An 18,596-nucleotide genomic window follows, 5' to 3' on the forward strand; every position below is an offset into this window, starting at 1 on the left:
CATTTTTTAATGCCGTTTGATCACTTACTTTGCCAGAATTTATCATTAATAATGCTACATTTAGCATGTTATTGGTTGGAACACACATGATTGAAGTTGCCGGATGGAATTGTTGTGAGTCTTTTACGACGGTGTACAAATGTCAATTACCGATGATGCATTGGTCATTACCATTGGGCAGTAATATCATCCATGCAATAGTAAGAAACATACAAACAACTGAACCAAAAACTGAAGACGGAATGATATGTTATCAAATCAATACGACAGATGAATTTGACAATAAAAGAACACATAAAGCCAACGTCTATTACGCCAAAACACACGTTACGCGGTTGACCAACTAATTGCATTCCTGACTACATTTCATACACACGCATACCACATAACATGGCCTCATTGTCTGAATATAGCATCATGCCATTTATGGGCGTTCGTTTCAGTGGTGCTGTTGGTTGTTAGTGCTATCAAGAGATACGGCGGCGGAGCATGATCGGCTGCTGTGACCAACCTGTTTGCACCTCCCGCATCTATATTGATGACGCTCCTCTCCTTGAGATTGAATCCTCTTCTTTCTCGGTCTTCCTGACTGTTTGCCAATTTGAGGTGGAAGTACAACCTGGTTTATGACATCATCTGGAGCATGCCACTGACTTTTATCTCCAAGTGGATATATGGTTTCCGAATATGCATCACGGAGTGAGTAAACTGAGTAATGCGCCGAGCAAAGGAAATATAGAGAGATATGTCGATGCTTACATGCTGCAATTGCATGGACACAAGAAATCCATCAATGTCAAATTCCTTACATGAGCACGTCTTATTTTCTAACAACTCCAACGAACATGCCATGGCCAACAACTTGAAACTCATATAAGTTCATTGGCATAACACGTAAGCCTCTGCCATTATTTAAGCGGTCCTGCATGATTTTTTCCAACCAATTAGTAACAGGAGTTTGCATTGCAGTAGCGTTAGTTTGACGTTCATACCACCACCTTTGCAAGACATCACGAATATGATCTAGTAATGGCAAAACAAGTTTATCCCTAGCATCAATAAGCATAGAGTTCATGCTCTCTGCAATGTTAGTTGTCATTATGTTGTATCTATTGCTCGGAAAATGTGATCTAGCCCAATATAATATCAACCAATATAATATTAAACACAGTAATCACATAATAAAAGCATTAAAAGTTAACTAAAGACTATAACTGTGGATATTTAGATATCATAAAACATCAACAATAAGTAGACTTCTCATATAAAACATTTAATATGTCCCAAGAAGATAATAATCATCAAATGCGGCTCCTACCATGGACCTACCAATAATCCAAACCACAACAGCTGTGGTCCTTATGGTCCTTAAAATTTTGAATAGAAACCTAAAGTGAAAGAGCTTCATGATATCATAATATGCTGACAACACAAATACAATTGAGTGAATAATCTTCCACCAGTTCCTTTCACCCTAAAGAGAAAAAAGTTCATCCCACATAACAAATAGCAGGGAGGATTGAGCATTTCTTAAAAATTAACAATGTTTCAGAACATGTGACAAATAAATTACTTAATTTTTAAAATCCTAAAAACTAGTTAGTAAGTGCACAGGAGAAAAAAGGTTCTTTGGAGAAAAGCAGAGCATTGCATGCAAACACATAGAAATATACACAAGCTGTGTACTGACAAATTGTCTGATACGGTTTATGTCCTTTTACATTCCTCTTTCAGGAAATATTTAGGCCACAATACATCTCAACTGGTATCTCAATCAAATGTTAGATGTTGCATAACAACCTAAAAAAACCAAAAAAAAAAAAAACAAAAAAATGAAAAACAAAAAATGAACTTACAATTGCTTTTTCTTAGTCACTTCGTCTCCCTCCAAGAAGTAACCAGGAACCCCATATATCTCCTACATCCGTATATGCACTAAAAGCTTAGACATCTTTTTTATTTTTTATTTTTTAGTTTTATTGTTTTCATAAAAAGCTTTTCCTCAAAAAAGGGTATATTGACTACTTGTCCAAGAAATAAACAGATGCACAAGTTTCACGGATTACCTGCTTATCCAACCAGACAAGATATTGCACCACTGCAACGCCATCTCGAATGTGTGCTTTTTTCAAACCTTCCAACTCCACTGGGTTCCAAGTTTTTAAATTATCAGTTGTAAATAAGATAAGGAAAAATGAGAAGTCAAACTAAATAAATTGATTGCAAAAAATTTATTCATTCTAAGATATCAAATTGCAAACAGAAAATTAAACGTGACATGTTTTTACTGGAAAATGAACAAAAGTCAAATCTTTGGATAAAATCACAGGTTTAATTATATCAAATTTTTAAATATTTTAAATTTCCTCGTTATAAAGGGTTGTCCGACTATTTGAGGGCTATCTCTAATTTGCATTGCCACCTTGTCTTTTAAAAGGTAAGGTATAAAGTTCAATAAAGCATCTAGGATAAGAAGTAACCATCCCTTGAAAAGAACAAACTTGTAAGAACTGCCAAATTTAAAAATAACTTCTTGTCTTCTACATATTGTCTCAAAAATATGAAATGGACATTTTACATATTACATATTGACATATGTCCAACTGTACACACCAATCAAAATATGTATCTTAAATATGAACAGAAATCCATGACAAGAAATGCACGGTCAAGTTTAACATACCTATCAAACATGCTCTGTAGTATGCACCAATTTAAGGTCCACTCAAGGGTTTTAGTCAGTATCAAACGATGGCACTTTCCCTTTGAACCAGATTTGACAGTTGGACCAGCACCAGGGACCCATTTTGAGATTGGAAATGCAAGTACTCCCTTGTTAAGCATTCCGATCAAGTAGTTTTCCTTCTGCATCAATTGCATCACCACATCATGAGCAGAAAGATCCTTAACCACACAAAGCTATTGCAAACTTTGTAGCTGGACAACCTTTTCAAGAATCGCTGCCCATGGCATGGTTTGAATTTTATTATCTGTAATATCAAGACTGCAAGAAAAAATCTTGGTCATTGTCCTAAAAAAATGATACATTCAGTATAATCACCACCAAATATTGCTGCATATCAAATTTTGAGTCATACCTATTGTAATAGAAATGACGGATTCCAAGAGTTACTCTTCCTATTAATCATTTTAGAAATTGATTCCTAAATATATATATTCCTTTTTCCAAAAAGAATGTTTATACAAAGAAAAAAGGGAGCACAGGACAAGACAAGCTCGCTTAGTTCAACATTTGATAACCCAAACCCACAGAAGGCATCTGCAATACTTTTTTGTGAAGCTTCCCAAATGCAGGCAAACATATCAAAACTCTCAGATTTTCACCAGCTATTTGACAGTACCACAGGGAAGAACCCACCCAACCAAATGCAAATCTTGTTGTTGATGCCTTGTCTGGCAAGCCTGCATCATCCATTAACACATTCGAAAGAGTCAGTACAAAGAGTAATAACACCTTGGCCTGAAACTCAAAATATTTAAAATTATGTATATAGCATCTAAGAAATTATTCAAAAAATCTAGAGTGATTTCCTAACACAAACAGAGGTCCTTCATTATGACCAAAGATGAACACAAAATTTGGACAAAGGTATTGAGAAATTAATTATAATTATTATTGTTCAGAAGTTTGTTCTTTCTTCTCTAAACTTTTTTTTTTTTTAACCCCTTCATGTCATTACTGTTTAAGAACCTTCTAATGCATTTTACCAATATCTACTCGGCATGGTTACCTTTCTAGGGGGATATATTCGGGTTCTCCAACAAAGGGCTTCTGATTCCTCCCTCAGTCTGCAATATTGAAGACAGATTTTCTGATGAGTAATTAAAGAAAGCAATAGAACAAGATAAATTTCCTTGCTTATGGAATTTATTAATCTGGCACTAATTATAGTTGCATACAGACTTGATACTACATCATAATTACTGCAACAATTGAAAGTCTGCATATACTAACAAATTTTCTACCCAAAAAATGACGGAAAGCGACAAAATGAAAGGAGGTTCAGGACCACTCACTCATTCTCATCTCTGGTGCTGCTAGTGCAGGTGTTAGAGCAGCTGCAGAGAACACTTCAATTGTTGGCACTTAAAAATTTTCCAGAATATGACTTCCTTGGTTGAGACATTGTGAGACCGTTTTGTAGTTGGCTGCAGCAAATCATCTGAGAGGTCTCTGACATACACAGCTTCTTCTGAAGCCTTAACAATCTAGAAAAATAGTTTGGCTGATTCTTTGGTTCGCGGAAACATAAAACAAAGGTTGAAGAAACACCAAAGGAACAAAAAGAAATAACAACGAGAAGGTTGAAAAAGGATATTAAATTAAATTTTTGAGTAATGTAATGTTTTTTTTTCTTAAAAAAACAAAAGGCAGAGGAAACGAAAAGACGATGGAGAGGGGTTTGGGCTATTGGGTATTGGATTGCGTGGAAGAAAAAGGAATTTTTTGTAACGAGGTGGCAACGCAATACCCTAATTCTTTTAAAATTCTCTTTCTTCACAATACCCTAATTCCGAATTCTGAACTATCAAATTGAACAGGTATGTATGGAATTTTAGTGACCTGATAGATAAAACCAGGTTGTTTGGCAAAAAGGCAACTAAGTGAAGAAATCTTCATGAATGAGAAGAGGTGAGCCAGCTTTGGGAGAAAGGTGATGAAGGAGAAGAAAAAGGCTGGTGAAGAAAAAAAAATGAAAAAAAAACAGGTAAAAATATTTAATTTTGATATAAGGGTATTTTAGGATTATTGAAAAATAGAAGGGTAAAATAAAAAAAAATAAAAGAAGAGGAGGTATATTCAGTTAAAGCCCTGCTCGTGAGGGCAAAGGGCCAAATTCCCCTTAATTTTATGCAAAATTACCTAGAATCAGTATGAAAGGTGGACTTCTGCCACTGGGTTATTCCCTTAAGCCCGTGACAAATAATTTTCTTAAAATAAAATAAAAAAACAAAAACGAAACCAAGGCTAGGTTATTCCCTTAAGCCCATGACAAATAACTTTCTTAAAAAAAAAATAAGATAAAAAAAAACAAAAACAAAACCAAGGCCGTGTAAAATGCCAGACTAGATTATTAAGCATAACTCTATGTTCGATAATAAATAGTGTAGTAATTTTAGAATTACTATCTCCTCCAACAGGCCTTTTTTTTTCACATTTAATCCACCATTGACAATGAAATTACCAAAAAAAAATAAAAATAAAAATAAATAAATAAATAAATCCGCCATTGACAATTTCATCCTCAGAAATGCTTGTGGAGCGCATCAGTGTGACATACGTTCACATCCAAGGGTTTGATTGAGTGCTAGAGCTGAGCTGGTGTATTTTAAAATCGAGGTAATTCCTGAAATTCATAAACGTCATCAATGAAACACAAAGAAACAACAATAAAAAAATTAACATAACTAACAAATGTTCATTAGAGTGGGGAAGGCAGAAAATATTATTCTTTAAATGGAGACCTATTCTAGAAGAGAGAATTAGGAATCCAAGAATGCCGATTGGGAAACCATACTAGATCTTGAAGTCACATAAAGACTTTTTTACCGTGATCATCAAGTATATCCCAAGGCTACAAAAAAAAAAATGTTTATAAGAGCATTTATGAATATGATTTCTTCTGTATGATATAGAAAATGACATTATTTAAATATAGATAGCATAGTAATAAGTACAAAATCAATTTCTAACATTTTTTCCCTTTTTTATCTAATAACAAAAATAGTACAAAATTTGTTGCTTTTTTTTTTTTTTTTTGCATATATAACAATTAAAAATTTTAAAGAATTAAATAGCACTATTACATTTTTGTCCAAAACCTAGTTTTATGTAAATTACACTAAGAAAGTGTGAAGAGATGATGAAACTAATTTGAATTATTACATAAATTAAGTAGGCAATTTTGATGAATAATAGGACCTAATGTTGGATAACATTACTAACCAGGGCTCTATGGTTGACCGATATAGCACACCATCATTTAGTTATTGCAATTCTTTTCTTAATAGCAGGTCACATGTATAGGACCAACTGGGGCATTGTTCATGGAATAAAAGATATTTTAAAAGCCTTGTGTAGCTTCTTCGATTTCCCGATAAAAAGAAATATGACCAGAAGTTATCCTTTACATAATAACACATCATTCATGCCATATCATTTGGTAAACCATTGACACCACTTATGTCATATTGGTCTTTTTCATAGATTTAATGTTTTTGTTAAAATTAGACAAAATTGATCATACATATTATTGAAATAAATTAGCAACATTTAGGATAAATTTGTTTAATTTCACTTTTTTTTCTTATATAAAATGGTTTTGATTAGGCCTGGTAAAATCTCACACAACACGATAACAGCGATACGAACTCACACGATAATTTGCAGATTGGGATTGATAATATTGTGTCGGATCCGTATCAATGTTACCCAATAAAATCCAATAAATTAACGGATTTTAACGAATGAAATACGATAATATACAATAAACCCATTAGATCTATTAAACAAGGATATTTTTGTAATTATACAAATTTTATAATATTGAAATTATTTAATTCATTATTAAACATATATTAATTTTTTCTTTTTTAGTTTAGTTTTTAAAAAATCTAAAAATAAACAAGTCTTTTTATAAGATTTTTTTAGAAAAATATTATTTTATTATTTGAAAGCTACGTCAAATTTAAATTTTTAAATTTGTATATATTTTTAATGGGTTAATGGATCCGATGACCGATTACACGATTATTTAATAAATGGATTCGGATTTATCTATTTTCATATAAAAATTTAACGGATCGTATTTGGATTATTTATATTTCATACGAGCACGACACAACACAACACAACATGTTACTAGGTCTAATTTTGATTTAAATAACTATTATTTATATATACTATCATACAAAATACTCAACCTATATATGTCTTATTTTTAGGTGAAATTGCCATTTTTTTTTATTATTTTTGAAATTTCAAATAGATACTATCAATTTGAATACTAGGCTATCAAAATAACATGTGACAAAATATTAAATCTAACATTATGTCTTAATTTTAGGTGAAATCGTTTTTTTTTTTCAAATATATACACTATCTATTTGAATACTAGGTCAATAAAATAACATGAGAAATACTAATCTAACATTATGTTTTATTTTTAGGTTAAATTGTTTTTGCTTGGATAATTACACTTTAATATTCTTTAAAATAACTTAATTTTATTTTGGATCTTCAAAATCAATTTCATCACATTGATAGCCTTTATTTTAAAACTCCTTATAAATTGGTCCAATTCAGTTAAAATTGATAAAAACCGTTAAACAAGGATCATGTGCCATACATGTGACCCCAAATCTAATTTTTCAATATATATATATATTTTTTAAGATTTGCCTCCCATTTTCCCATTTAAAATTTCACCAAAAAAAAAAATTTTGAGAGCTTGAAAAAAATTCCTGAGAGCAAAATAAAATAGAAAATGGTAAAAAAAGAATTTTGGCAGCCAAAAAAAAATACCAAATGATTAAAAAAAAATTTGAGTGGCAAAAAAAAAAAAATTATTTAAAAAAGTTTTCAAGAGCCCAAAAACATACCAAATGTTTAAAAATCCAAGAGTCCCAAAAAAATATAAGATAGTAAAAAAAAATTCAAAAGCATGATAAAAATACCATATGGTAAAAAAATTTTAAGTGTTTGAAAAAAAATTACTAGATAGTTAAAAAAAGTCTAGAGCGCCTGAAAAAACTCCTAGATGTTCAAAACAATTTCTGAAATTTAAAAAAAAAAAAAATGTGATATGGTTAAAAAAAATTTCAAGCGCCTGAAAATGCTATCAAATGTTAAAAAAAAAAAAAATTAAAATAAAATAAAATAAAAAATAGATGTTAAAATAAATTTGAGAACTCTAAAAAAATATCATATGGGAAAAAGATTATGAGAGCATAATAAAAATATCAAATGATAAAAAAAAAATTTTGAGAGCACGAAAAAATAGCACATGTCAAACAAAAAAAAGAAAGAATCCAAAAAAGTTTCAAATCATAAAAAAGAATTTTGATCTGAGAAAAAATAATATATATTCAAAAAAAATTCAAGAACTGGTAAAAGTAAGAAATGTTCAAATAATTCTAAAAGCCTAAAAAATACAGATGGTTACAAAAATTCCAAATGCCCAAAAGAATATTAGATATTCAAAAAAAATTTGAGAATCCCAAAAAATACTAGATGGTAAGAAAAAAAATTCTGAGAGCATGATAAATATACCATATGTTCAAAAACAATTCTAAGAGCCCAAAAAATATCAAATATTCAAAAAACAATTGAGAGCAGAAAAAAAATACTGCATGATAATAAAAATTTGAAGAGCACTGTAAAAATACCATATGGAAAAAAAATTCTGATAGTGTAAAAGGAGATTAGATAGTTAAAAAAAATTCTGAGTACTTAAAAAAATAGTAAATAGTGAAAAAATTCCGAGACTTGATAAAAACACATGTTTTTTGGGCTCTCAATTTTGTTTTTTCTTTGAAAATCTGGTAATTTTTTAGCTCTCATAATTTTTTTACCATTTGGTATTTTTTTTTTTTTTTTTGCACTCAAAATGTTTTTAACCATCTTTTGTTAGGCTCTTAGATTTTTTTTTTTTTTAAACGTCAGATTTTTTTAGCTCAAATTCTTTTTTTTTTTTTTTTTATCATATGATATTTTTTCACGCATTCTAAATTGTTTTAGCATCTAGTTATTTTTACAAGTTTTCAGAATTTCTTTGATTTTTTTTTTTTTTTTGCTATCTTTTGAGCTTTAAAATTTTTTTTTTCACCATATGGTAATTTTCTAGGCACTTAGAATTTTTTTAATCATCTAATATTTTTTCAATTTTTTTAATCATCTAATATTTTTTCTTTTGAGCTCTTGGAAATTTTTTTGAATATTTGGTTTTTTTATGATTTCTAATTTTTTTAGTGTTTGGTATTTTTTGTGGTCTACTTTTTTTTTTAACATTTGTTATTTCTTTTGGCTCAAAAATGTTTTTTGAATGTTTGATATTTTTTCAAGCTCTAAATTTTTTTTTAAACATTTGGTATTTTTTTGGGGCTCAATTTTTTTAAAAAAATTGAGGTACATGTGCAGCACGTCACTCCTATTCGATAGAAACAATCAATTTAACCGAATTGGAACAATTTATAAATATTTTGAAAATAAGAGATATCAGTATTATGAAATTAATTTTACAGCTCAAAATGAAATTAAGTGATTGTAAAGATATTAAAGTGTAATTATTGATTTTTTAAAAAATATATATATACTATCAATTTGAATATATGCTAGCTTTCAAAATATCCCTGTACAATCAATGTAAGATTACATCTTATTTTTAGCTGAAATTGCTGCCTCTTTTTTTTTTTTTTTTGGGGTTATTATTTTTAAATTTTTTTTAAAATAATATATACTATCAATTTGAATACTAGGCTATCAAAATAACATGATTACGAAACATTATGTCTTATTTTCAACAGAAATGATTTTTCTTTTTGTTTAATATATGCACCATCAATTTGAATATTAGGCTATCAAAATAACATGCATGAAAAATTACCAACCTATCATCATGTCTTCTTTTCAGATAATTTGTTTTAAGAAAAATATATACTATCTATTTGAATATATACTAGACTATCAAAATAAATTGACTCAATCTAATGTTATGTCTTATTTATAGATGAAATTGCTCCTTTTCTTTCTTTCCTTTTTTTTTCTTATTTTTAGGAAAAAGGGAAAATTTATTAATCCACCCTCAATTTTCACACTTATGTTTCAATATCCCTTTTAACCTTTATTTATTTATTTTTTATGCAATTACTGCTCAAACTATTGCATAAGGTCAAATTGCCCTATATTTAGAATTTTTGTTCGTTAAAAAATTTGACAAAATTAGCCAATATAAAATGAAAACGAAAATGGAAAATGTGACAGTTTGATTTTATGCAAACTTTAGCGACGAGATTATTTCAAAAATGAATTTGAAGGCAAATTAAAATACTAGTGAAATTAAGTTGAAGTGAGTAAATTATAATTTCCAAAAAAAAAAAAAAGAAAACGCTTACAGTATACTTATGTATGAAATGCGAATTATTAGAAAAAAATTGTTTTTATTTTATTTAAATATGAGTATATTACATAAATACCCATGCAGCCATGATCACCCTCTCACTCTGCTCGCGCGCACTCTTGACGGTACACTGTTACATTGCTTGCTCTGCTATTCAGTCACTACTCCCTAGTTTCACAAACCTCAAAAGCTAAATATCCAAAGAGTATAATGTGGCCGCAAAAAGCTCCGTATGCCCAAAATCGAGGTTTCTGAAAGAGAGCCCTCACATTGTTCACCGAAGAACGTACAAGCAAGCAAGCAAGCAAACCCATAACCACAGGTAAACCCAATTAATCTCTTCATTTTAGATTTAGGGTTTCATTCTGTTTCTTTCAGAATCTAAGATGTTAGCCAAATAGATTATAGGTTTGAGACATTGCTGTTAAAATGGAAAAATGGGTTATTAGGAAGTGATTGGTGGTAGGAATGGAGAAGGATTTGTGATTCTCCAAATCCTTTGAACACTTAGTTGGTGTGGAAGAGTGTGGGAGCAAGAGAGAGTTCGGAAAAAAAGCTTGATCCTAAAATTTTATCTTTGATAGATGAGAAGATATCAATTAGTATTTTGTACCTTAGATGGCAGAAGATCGACAATTAATTATAAATTATTCAAATATAAAGGGTACTTTTGAGAACAAATTATAAAAGATCGGTAAAACATTTCTGTATGAAGACGAGCTATAAATTTTAATTTTTTGGAGAAAAAAAAAGCCCCTAACCTCAACTGTAAATGATTTCTCAGCTGATGCACTCTGGTAGTTACTATCATATCTAACATCATTAGCATCATCCACAAAGTTCCCTTTGTCAAATAGCGGTGAAAGAATTAATATTTCCACTTGATGTAGGTGTCACTATCTTTGCGTTGCTAGTTTTCAGCATTCTAATTAAATTCATCTCAAGCATAATACTTTTTCCAAATTCTGCAATGCCATTTTCATGCCCCCTTTCATTTTCATCTCCTCTGTCCAATTTCTGAAGTCTCTGTAACAGTTTCATTCACCTTGTAATCATAGTCACTTTCTTTCACCTGTAGCAAAAGTTTATTCAGACACCTTTCTCATCAAACTTCCAAAATTTACCTGACCATGATATTAGCAATATGCAAAACTCAAAAGACCAATAAATATACATACAACGCTATATTGGAAATCTAAAAAGCTGTCTGCTATTGAGACTATTAGTTAATTGTGAAAACTCCACCATATTTGGAAAAATTTGTACTAATCTGACTTCATCTCATTGGTTCATTCATTTATACTACTGTATTTCCAGGAAAGTACTTCAACTAATTTTTCTTAAAGCAAGTTACAAGAAACATTATTTCATAATTTGTATTTTGTTAGCTTAAAAAGTTAGATTTGTTAGCTTTCAGAGTTTCTGGTCTGTGAAATTATCACTAAATTTACAAACTGGTTCTTAGCTCTTTATGTAGCATTGTGGTGTCTGTATATCTTGTTAGTATGGCTATACCTTACCAGCTACAAATTCAAAATACATTTAATTTTCTGCTTATATTTTACTAATTATATAGCCTCGGCGGCTGGTGCTAGGTATGGAACATTGTGTTCGAAGATGATATATGAATGCTGGAATTTAGTCATAAACTGAAGATTTTGTTTTACTAAAAGATTGGATTGCATGAAAAGTCTGCACATTTCTATTCTCCTTATTTATACTATATAAGCTGAATCCATGTATATTATAAAAATAAAGCAAGACTTAATAGTTTCTCCTCCTTTCTCTTATTGGTTAACTTGGTTGCCCATAATTTTGAGGAGGGAAATGTCCAGAATGCACAGATTCAACCGTCTTTTGGGTCTGACAATTCTTCTATTGCCAAATTTGTTTTCATCATCATTTTTGAGTAGTTTGGATGTTATGTCATGTATGCAAGCAATAAGATATATGAGGTTTATATGGTCAAAAACAGATTTTAAGTAATCAAGCCATACAGAGTGTTTATATTCTAATCAAGAGATTTACTTCGTGCTGGATTTCTAAATTGATTTAAGTGTATAGAGGTGATTGACTCATTGATTTGTTTGACTTTTTTTCTTTAAGACAGGAATCGTATTAAAGTATTAATGATGTCATTTACATTGAAAAGACTAAAATATCCATCATATATTTGAATTTACAAATTATCCCAATTTGACCTTTGAACACCATAAAATCGGAGGATAATTAAGTGAATTTAAAATTAATCTGACCAACCTAGCTTCTTCCTCTTTCAGGATGTCCATCTCTCCCCATCTTCCCTCTCTGGATTTATCTCTCTTTCCCTATCCATACACTCCAATGTTGAACAACCCCAGTTCCAGATTCAAATTCAGATTCTTCTTCTGACTTTACCATCTTTCATATTCCTCTTAAGCATATTTTTTTCTTAAATTTAGATTGTCATTTGTGATCAGTGGAGAAGGATTTGGGATTCTCCAAATCTCTTTGAACACTCGGTGTAGAAGAGTGTGGGAGCAAGAGAAGAGTTTGGGAAAAAAAGCTTGATCCTAAAATTTTATCTGTGATAGATGAGAAGATATCAATTAGGATTTTGTGTTTTAGATAGCAGGATGGACAATTAATTGTAACCATTCAAACATAAAAGGGTATTTTTGAGAACAAATTATAAAAGATTGGTATAGCATTTTTAACTTTTTCTATTAAGATAAAAGCCCCTAAATTTCAACTGTCAATGATTTCTCATCAGATGCACTTTGGTACTAACTATCATATCCAACATCTTTAGCATCATCTACAGAGTTCCCTTTGTCAAATATTCCTTACAGTTGTCTTTCTGGTCCCAATCATAACAAGAACTTGTGGCGAAAGAATTAACATTTCCACTTGTAGGCTACCCTCCGCCAGGGGAAGAATTTTGATTAAACTCTTTGATTAAATCTATTTTTCTCACTATCATCGCGTTGCTAGTTTTCAGCATTCTAGTTAATTCCATTTTTTGTGTAATGCTCTTTCAACATTTGCAATGCCACTGTCATGCCCTCTTTTATTATATACATGTCCTCTGTCCAATTTCTGAAGCCTTTGCAGTGAATGATAAAAGTTTCATTCACCTTGTAATCATGATCACCTTCTTTCAGCTGCAGCAAAAAGATAATTCAGACACCTTTCTTATCAAACATACCAAAATTAACAATCCAATAAATATTCATACAACGCTATATCCGAAATCCAAAAAGTTGTCTGCCATTGAGATTATTTGTTAATTGTGAAAACTCCACCATATTTGGAAAAATATGTACTAATTTTTGACATCATCCAAGAAACTACTTCAACTCATTGTATCTAAAGCAAATTACAAGAAACATTATTTCATAATTTGTATTTTATCAGCTTGTAAAATTAAATTTGTTAGCTTCCAGAGTTTCTGGTATGTGAAATTATCACTAGATTTACAAATTGGTTCTTAGCTCTTTATGTAGCATTGTGGTGTCTATATCTTGTTAGAATGGCTATTCCTTACCAGCAACAAATTCAAACTATATTTAATTTTCTGCTTATGCTTTACCAATTATATAGCCATGGCGGCTGTTGCTAGGTATGGAACATTGTGTTCAAAGATGATATATGAATAATGCAATTTATCGTAAACTGAGGGTTTTGTTTTACTTAATGATTGGATTGCATGAAAAATCTGTGTATTTCTATTTTCCTTATTTATACTACTTAAGGCTGAATCCATGTATGTTATAAAAATAAAGCAAGACTTAATAGTTTCTCCTCCTTCTCTTATTGGTTTACTTGGTTGCTCATAATTTTGAGGAGGGAAATGTCCAGAATGCAAAGATCCAACAATCTTTCGGGCTGGACATTCTTCTATTGCAAAATTTGTTTTCATCATCTTTTAGTGTACTTTGGATGTTTTGTTATGTACGTAAGCATTAAGATATTTGAGGTTTTTTGTTGATGTCAATAAGTCATTCTTGCAAAGCTTTAATCTGTTTGTCATGTCGCATCCTGTTTCCAGTGATTTATTGCCAGAAGATGTCATGCTTCTACACTCAGTTGTGTGTAATTAATTCTACATATTGAAGAATGTGTTTGTTTTAATTACCATTTGATATCTCTTTATCTATTAATCCATTCTTAATGGTCTATATGTTTTATATTTGTTTCAGACCCCAAGGATTGAGCTGTTAAGTGATACGAACCTAGGACGACCTGCTCCTAAACCCGTATTATATTAGCCCGGATCTTAATTAAGTTCAAGTTCTAATGGAATGGACCTCAACCCCTAACCAACCTGTGGTTAGAAACCTTGGTATAATGTAGACGCCACAATAGGGGATGGAAAACCTATTGATAAGTCAAGCTAAAACAACCAATTCTCTAATGGTGTTTTAGGTGTTCTCAAAGAACAAAAAGATAATTAATCTCACAAGTATTTTCTCAATCAAATCAAAGTTGTATTCATATTGAAAAATAAGCCTTTAAATAGGCTTTGAAAGAAACAAAGTAAACCCTAAAAACCCTAGGTAAAACAGGCCACACAATAAAGAGTTATATGGTGGCCGAAATTCTCACTACTTTCCTAATCTAATTTGGATTAATTAATTCCTTTATTTTGAATTAGGAATTAATTAATTTACAATGAAAATAATAAAATAATAACTTTCCTAAACTTATTTTTCCAGAAAATAAATAAATAAAAACTAAAAAGTAATGGTAATTTCCTAAAACAAAAAGTAGAATCAAATTAGGAAACTATAATACTAGCTTTTTGACTAAGTTGACTTTGACCAATCTTTGACCAAATTGAGCTCCAAATCAGCTTCTAGATGCTTTGTAGGATGCCAAATAAACTGAATATGAAGGCCCACACGTTGCCCATGCTTGGAAAAATAAGAAAAGGCTAATACAGTAAAATACAGTAAAGCCAGCAAGCAATACAGCAAATTCGGCCAAATTGTTGAAGCTGTCCGTACAAGCCCTTTTTGATTGCATTTGAGGCTACTTTAACTTTATTCCATGACCTCTTAGGCATATGTATTGAACCCATAAAGCATTGGAACCATTTCATGCTTCTCGGACTCCAAAAATGTACCAAAACAGTCACCCGGGTCCGTATCGGCTTCCACCACTTGGATGCTTAGAATAGGCTTTGTATCTTCAAGTATGGACAAGCTCTGTTGAGATTGATTACCCCCTGTATAAATACTTCCAGGTTGTCCTTAAATCTCTTAATTTGAGCTCTTGTGATTGGCCTAGTCTTCATCCGTGTCGAGTCAGCACCCCAGCGGGTTATCGGTTGAGCGGGCTCGGGCGGAATCACATCATTAAGGATTGAGCTGTTAAAATAGCCAACATTATTCACCATCATCATTAGACAAAGTAAGTACTTGGCATCTCTTGATGTTTATAAAGATTTTCATTTCTTAAATGATTGACTTTTTTTAGAAATTTAATTTACTTATTTACTTTGCAGGCATCCTATCTGAGCTTGGCTGATACTGCTTTTGTAGACCATTTCTTAGACCCGACCCATGGCTGAGATTTATACTATATCTATGCCTACTGGGATGATTCAGTTCAGCAATGTAGAACATTGCAATGTAAGCATCTTTTCTTTACTAATATCTTGATGGATTTTTTTTTATGCCAACAAGTGATATTACACCCATTTTCAGTTTTTTATACATTAATTTTGAATTGTCCAGGCACAATGGAAAAAGTTGTTAATGAAAGGCATGTCATTGTTGATGGAAGTTTGGGAGGCCTTGCAGAAGCTTAAACCTAGATTTGAAGGCACTTTGACTATAAGAGGCTCTGAAACAGCATTCTCGTACATTGAAGAGATGCTACAAGAAGAGCAACGAGATTTACAGGCTTGTCTTATATTATCTGACTCCTTTATTCAGTTTAACTATTTTAGTTTGAATATAAATTACATATAACAAACTCTCTGCGATATCCTTTCAGCTAGTTCTTGACTCAGATCAGGCCATTCATGAAGTTTTCAGTGTAAATAAATTGTTGTGGGAGCTTCTACTTGAAAGCTGTGTTTGGGAATGACGCATAAGTTCGTTGTTATCTCTAAATCCTGCCTTAGATGCAGAGGGATGGTTTTGGGCACCCTTTGCCGAAATTAAAGGGAGAAACATGAAGGATTTCAAGAAATTTGGAGATATCAGGAGCCACAGTGCAGAATATCTCCCAACAAACATTGAGTTCATCACCAGAGAATTAAAAAGGGTTCGTGTTTCCTTTACCAGTGGAGAAGAGAGGCATATTGCTGCTGTTTTCAAGGATGAGCTGACGAGCATTGTTGCATGTGCATTGGCATTTCTGAAGGATCGTCCTCTTGAAGATAACCCTCTTGGAGTTAACATTGCGGATGATAACGTGGCTGTGCAATCTGAGGCGTGTTTTGGCAATTTCAGTCTACCACTTCAGTTATTCTCAGATCGATCTTCAGGTTCTGATTCAGAACCCCTTATTACAGGTACTATAGTAGAAGATTGTTTGGATGGGTTAAGTTCATTGAGATCTAGTGTTACAACTGGAACCCAACACCCACGTATACGCCTTGCATTTGGAGAAAAAGAAGAATATACCGTTAGATGCCCCTATGCCAAGCAGTTTAGAGAGCTTCGAAGTCGGTGCTGCTCTTCAGAAGTTGATTTCATAGCCTCATTAAGTCACTGTACTGAATGGGATGCTGAAGGTGGCAAAAGCAAAGCTTTTTTTGCAAAAACACTTGATGAGAGGTTGATTTTGAAAGGAATTCATAGGAATGAATATAATTCATTCCTTAACTTCGCAAATGCTTATTTTGATTATATGACGAATGTGAACGAGGAAAATCAGAGCTGCCTAGCTAGAGTTCTAGGCATTTATCAGGTCAGGCCTTTTACTTTTCTAATTTGAACCACTTTAAAAGAAACTTTTTCTTTTTCTTATCTTTGAATTTGGCTAAAGTTTTAAAGATTTTTGAATTCAAAATTCCTTTGCAGGTGATTGATAATGTGAAAAATTTGAGCCACCTTCTGATCGTAATGGAGAATTTGAGCTGGCATCGGAATTTTTCTGAGCAATATGATCTGAAGGGTATTGATATTAAATAGTGGTATGTTGACGTTAAAAAGCGGCACATCGAATCTGAAGCAGGCATTGTTTCAGGCATTGTTCTTTTGGACAAAAACTTTGTTGAAAGGATGACTGAACGTCCAAAATTTCTAAGCAATGATTTGAGGGAAGCTTTGGTTAGAGCTCTCGAAAATGACACAACCTTCCTCCGTGTGGGTTTTGCTATAACCACTGTTTATTAATTTCCGGTTATTTCCTAATGATCAGATTTATTGATTCATGTATGGAGTTCTACTCTATTTTTCTAGGCAGCCAATAAGCCAAATGACTAATAAGATTGTTTTATTCTGATATTTGCAGACGGTCGAGGTTATGGACTAGTTGCTCATGGGAGTGGACGATCAGCGGCGAGAGTTTGTTTGTGGCATCATTGATTTTTTTGGACCGTACACACAGTTCAAATTCCTAGAGTCATGGTGCAAGTCTTGTTTTCGAGTGCCAACCATTTTGCACCCACAGCAGTACAGCCAAAGATTCTTCAAGTTCATGAGACAGCATTTCTTGGCCATGCCTACTTCTTAGATCACCCTGGTGCCCGAAGAAAACCTCACAATGGAAAGTTGAAGTTTGTTGGCAGTAACAAAATAGTTAATTAGGAAAGCAAAAGCGTTTAGGAGGGGCATTGAATGTAAATAGAACTGATATTTCATGAAAATGTATAGAATGACAACATGGTGAAATTGGTACACCTCGTGGTTTTTGGATTTGATCTGTTGCGGTGTTGAATGTTTCTTTCTGCTGGGCAATGAGTAATTTTTATGGGCTCTGTTCTTACTTTGAGTCATTGTTACATGTTTTTCATGGTTATGGAGCATATTGTCACGGGTCTAACTTTTACAACACTCCCGTGCGGCACTTAGCACCTCCCTTGCTAAGTAAGCCTTGTTTGCAAGCTATCAAAATACGGAAGCTAAGAGTAAGAGAGTAGGAAGTAGGAGAGTTTGAGAGAATGTGGAGAATACTTGTATTGCTAGAATTCTTGGATATGTTACAAATGAGAGTCCAACCCTTTATATAGAGGGCTTGGCATGTATGAAGGTTCTAGATATGTACACATATCACCTATCTAGTTAGGGTTCTAGATTATTCTAGTGTTATGTACAAGATATTTACATGGAGTATTCTAGAGAGATTCCCATCTACATTAGTCTAGGTTTTTCTTGAATCTTCTAGAATATTTCGGGCCTCTCTTGAATCTTCATGGAGAGTGTAAAGTCTTTCAGTTAAACCTCAAGGGTTCTTCTCCTTTTGCACGGGACGTGACACTCTCCCCCACCTAAACTCGCGACGCCCTCTTCGCGCCTTCTT

General features: G+C 32.0%; 1 protein-coding gene and 1 long non-coding RNA gene across 6 annotated transcripts; one reads left to right on the forward strand and one right to left on the reverse strand.

The window, feature by feature from the left end:
• Positions 1-248: 248 nt before the first annotated feature.
• On the reverse strand, positions 249-4,706 carry LOC107423479 (uncharacterized). Of its 5 annotated transcripts, XR_009638216.1 has the most exons (8): positions 4,039-4,706; positions 3,753-3,810; positions 3,099-3,423; positions 2,947-3,004; positions 2,684-2,865; positions 2,067-2,146; positions 1,857-1,918; positions 801-922 (listed from the first exon to the last, which is right to left on the reverse strand). It is a non-coding gene; the product is annotated as an uncharacterized LOC107423479 (long non-coding RNA). The 5 variants fall into 5 exon arrangements; XR_009638217.1 differs by lacking the exon at positions 801-922 and adding an exon at positions 249-762 and having other exon boundaries at positions 2,684-3,004; XR_009638215.1 differs by having other exon boundaries at positions 793-922; positions 2,684-3,004.
• Positions 4,707-15,213: 10,507 nt separating this feature from the next.
• Positions 15,214-18,046, forward strand: LOC112492406 (putative 1-phosphatidylinositol-3-phosphate 5-kinase FAB1D). The gene is made up of 5 exons (XM_060815997.1): positions 15,214-15,533; positions 15,628-15,754; positions 15,860-17,042; positions 17,156-17,440; positions 17,589-18,046. Exons 3-4 carry the CDS (start codon positions 16,302-16,304, stop codon positions 17,264-17,266), a joined length of 852 nt encoding a protein of 283 aa, XP_060671980.1. The 5' UTR covers positions 15,214-15,533; positions 15,628-15,754; positions 15,860-16,301; the 3' UTR covers positions 17,267-17,440; positions 17,589-18,046.
• The last annotated feature ends 550 nt before the right edge of the window (positions 18,047-18,596 follow it).

Source organism: Ziziphus jujuba, chromosome 3 (genome assembly GCF_031755915.1).
Source record: "Ziziphus jujuba cultivar Dongzao chromosome 3, ASM3175591v1".
In the NCBI taxonomy this organism is placed as follows: domain Eukaryota; kingdom Viridiplantae; phylum Streptophyta; class Magnoliopsida; order Rosales; family Rhamnaceae; genus Ziziphus; species Ziziphus jujuba.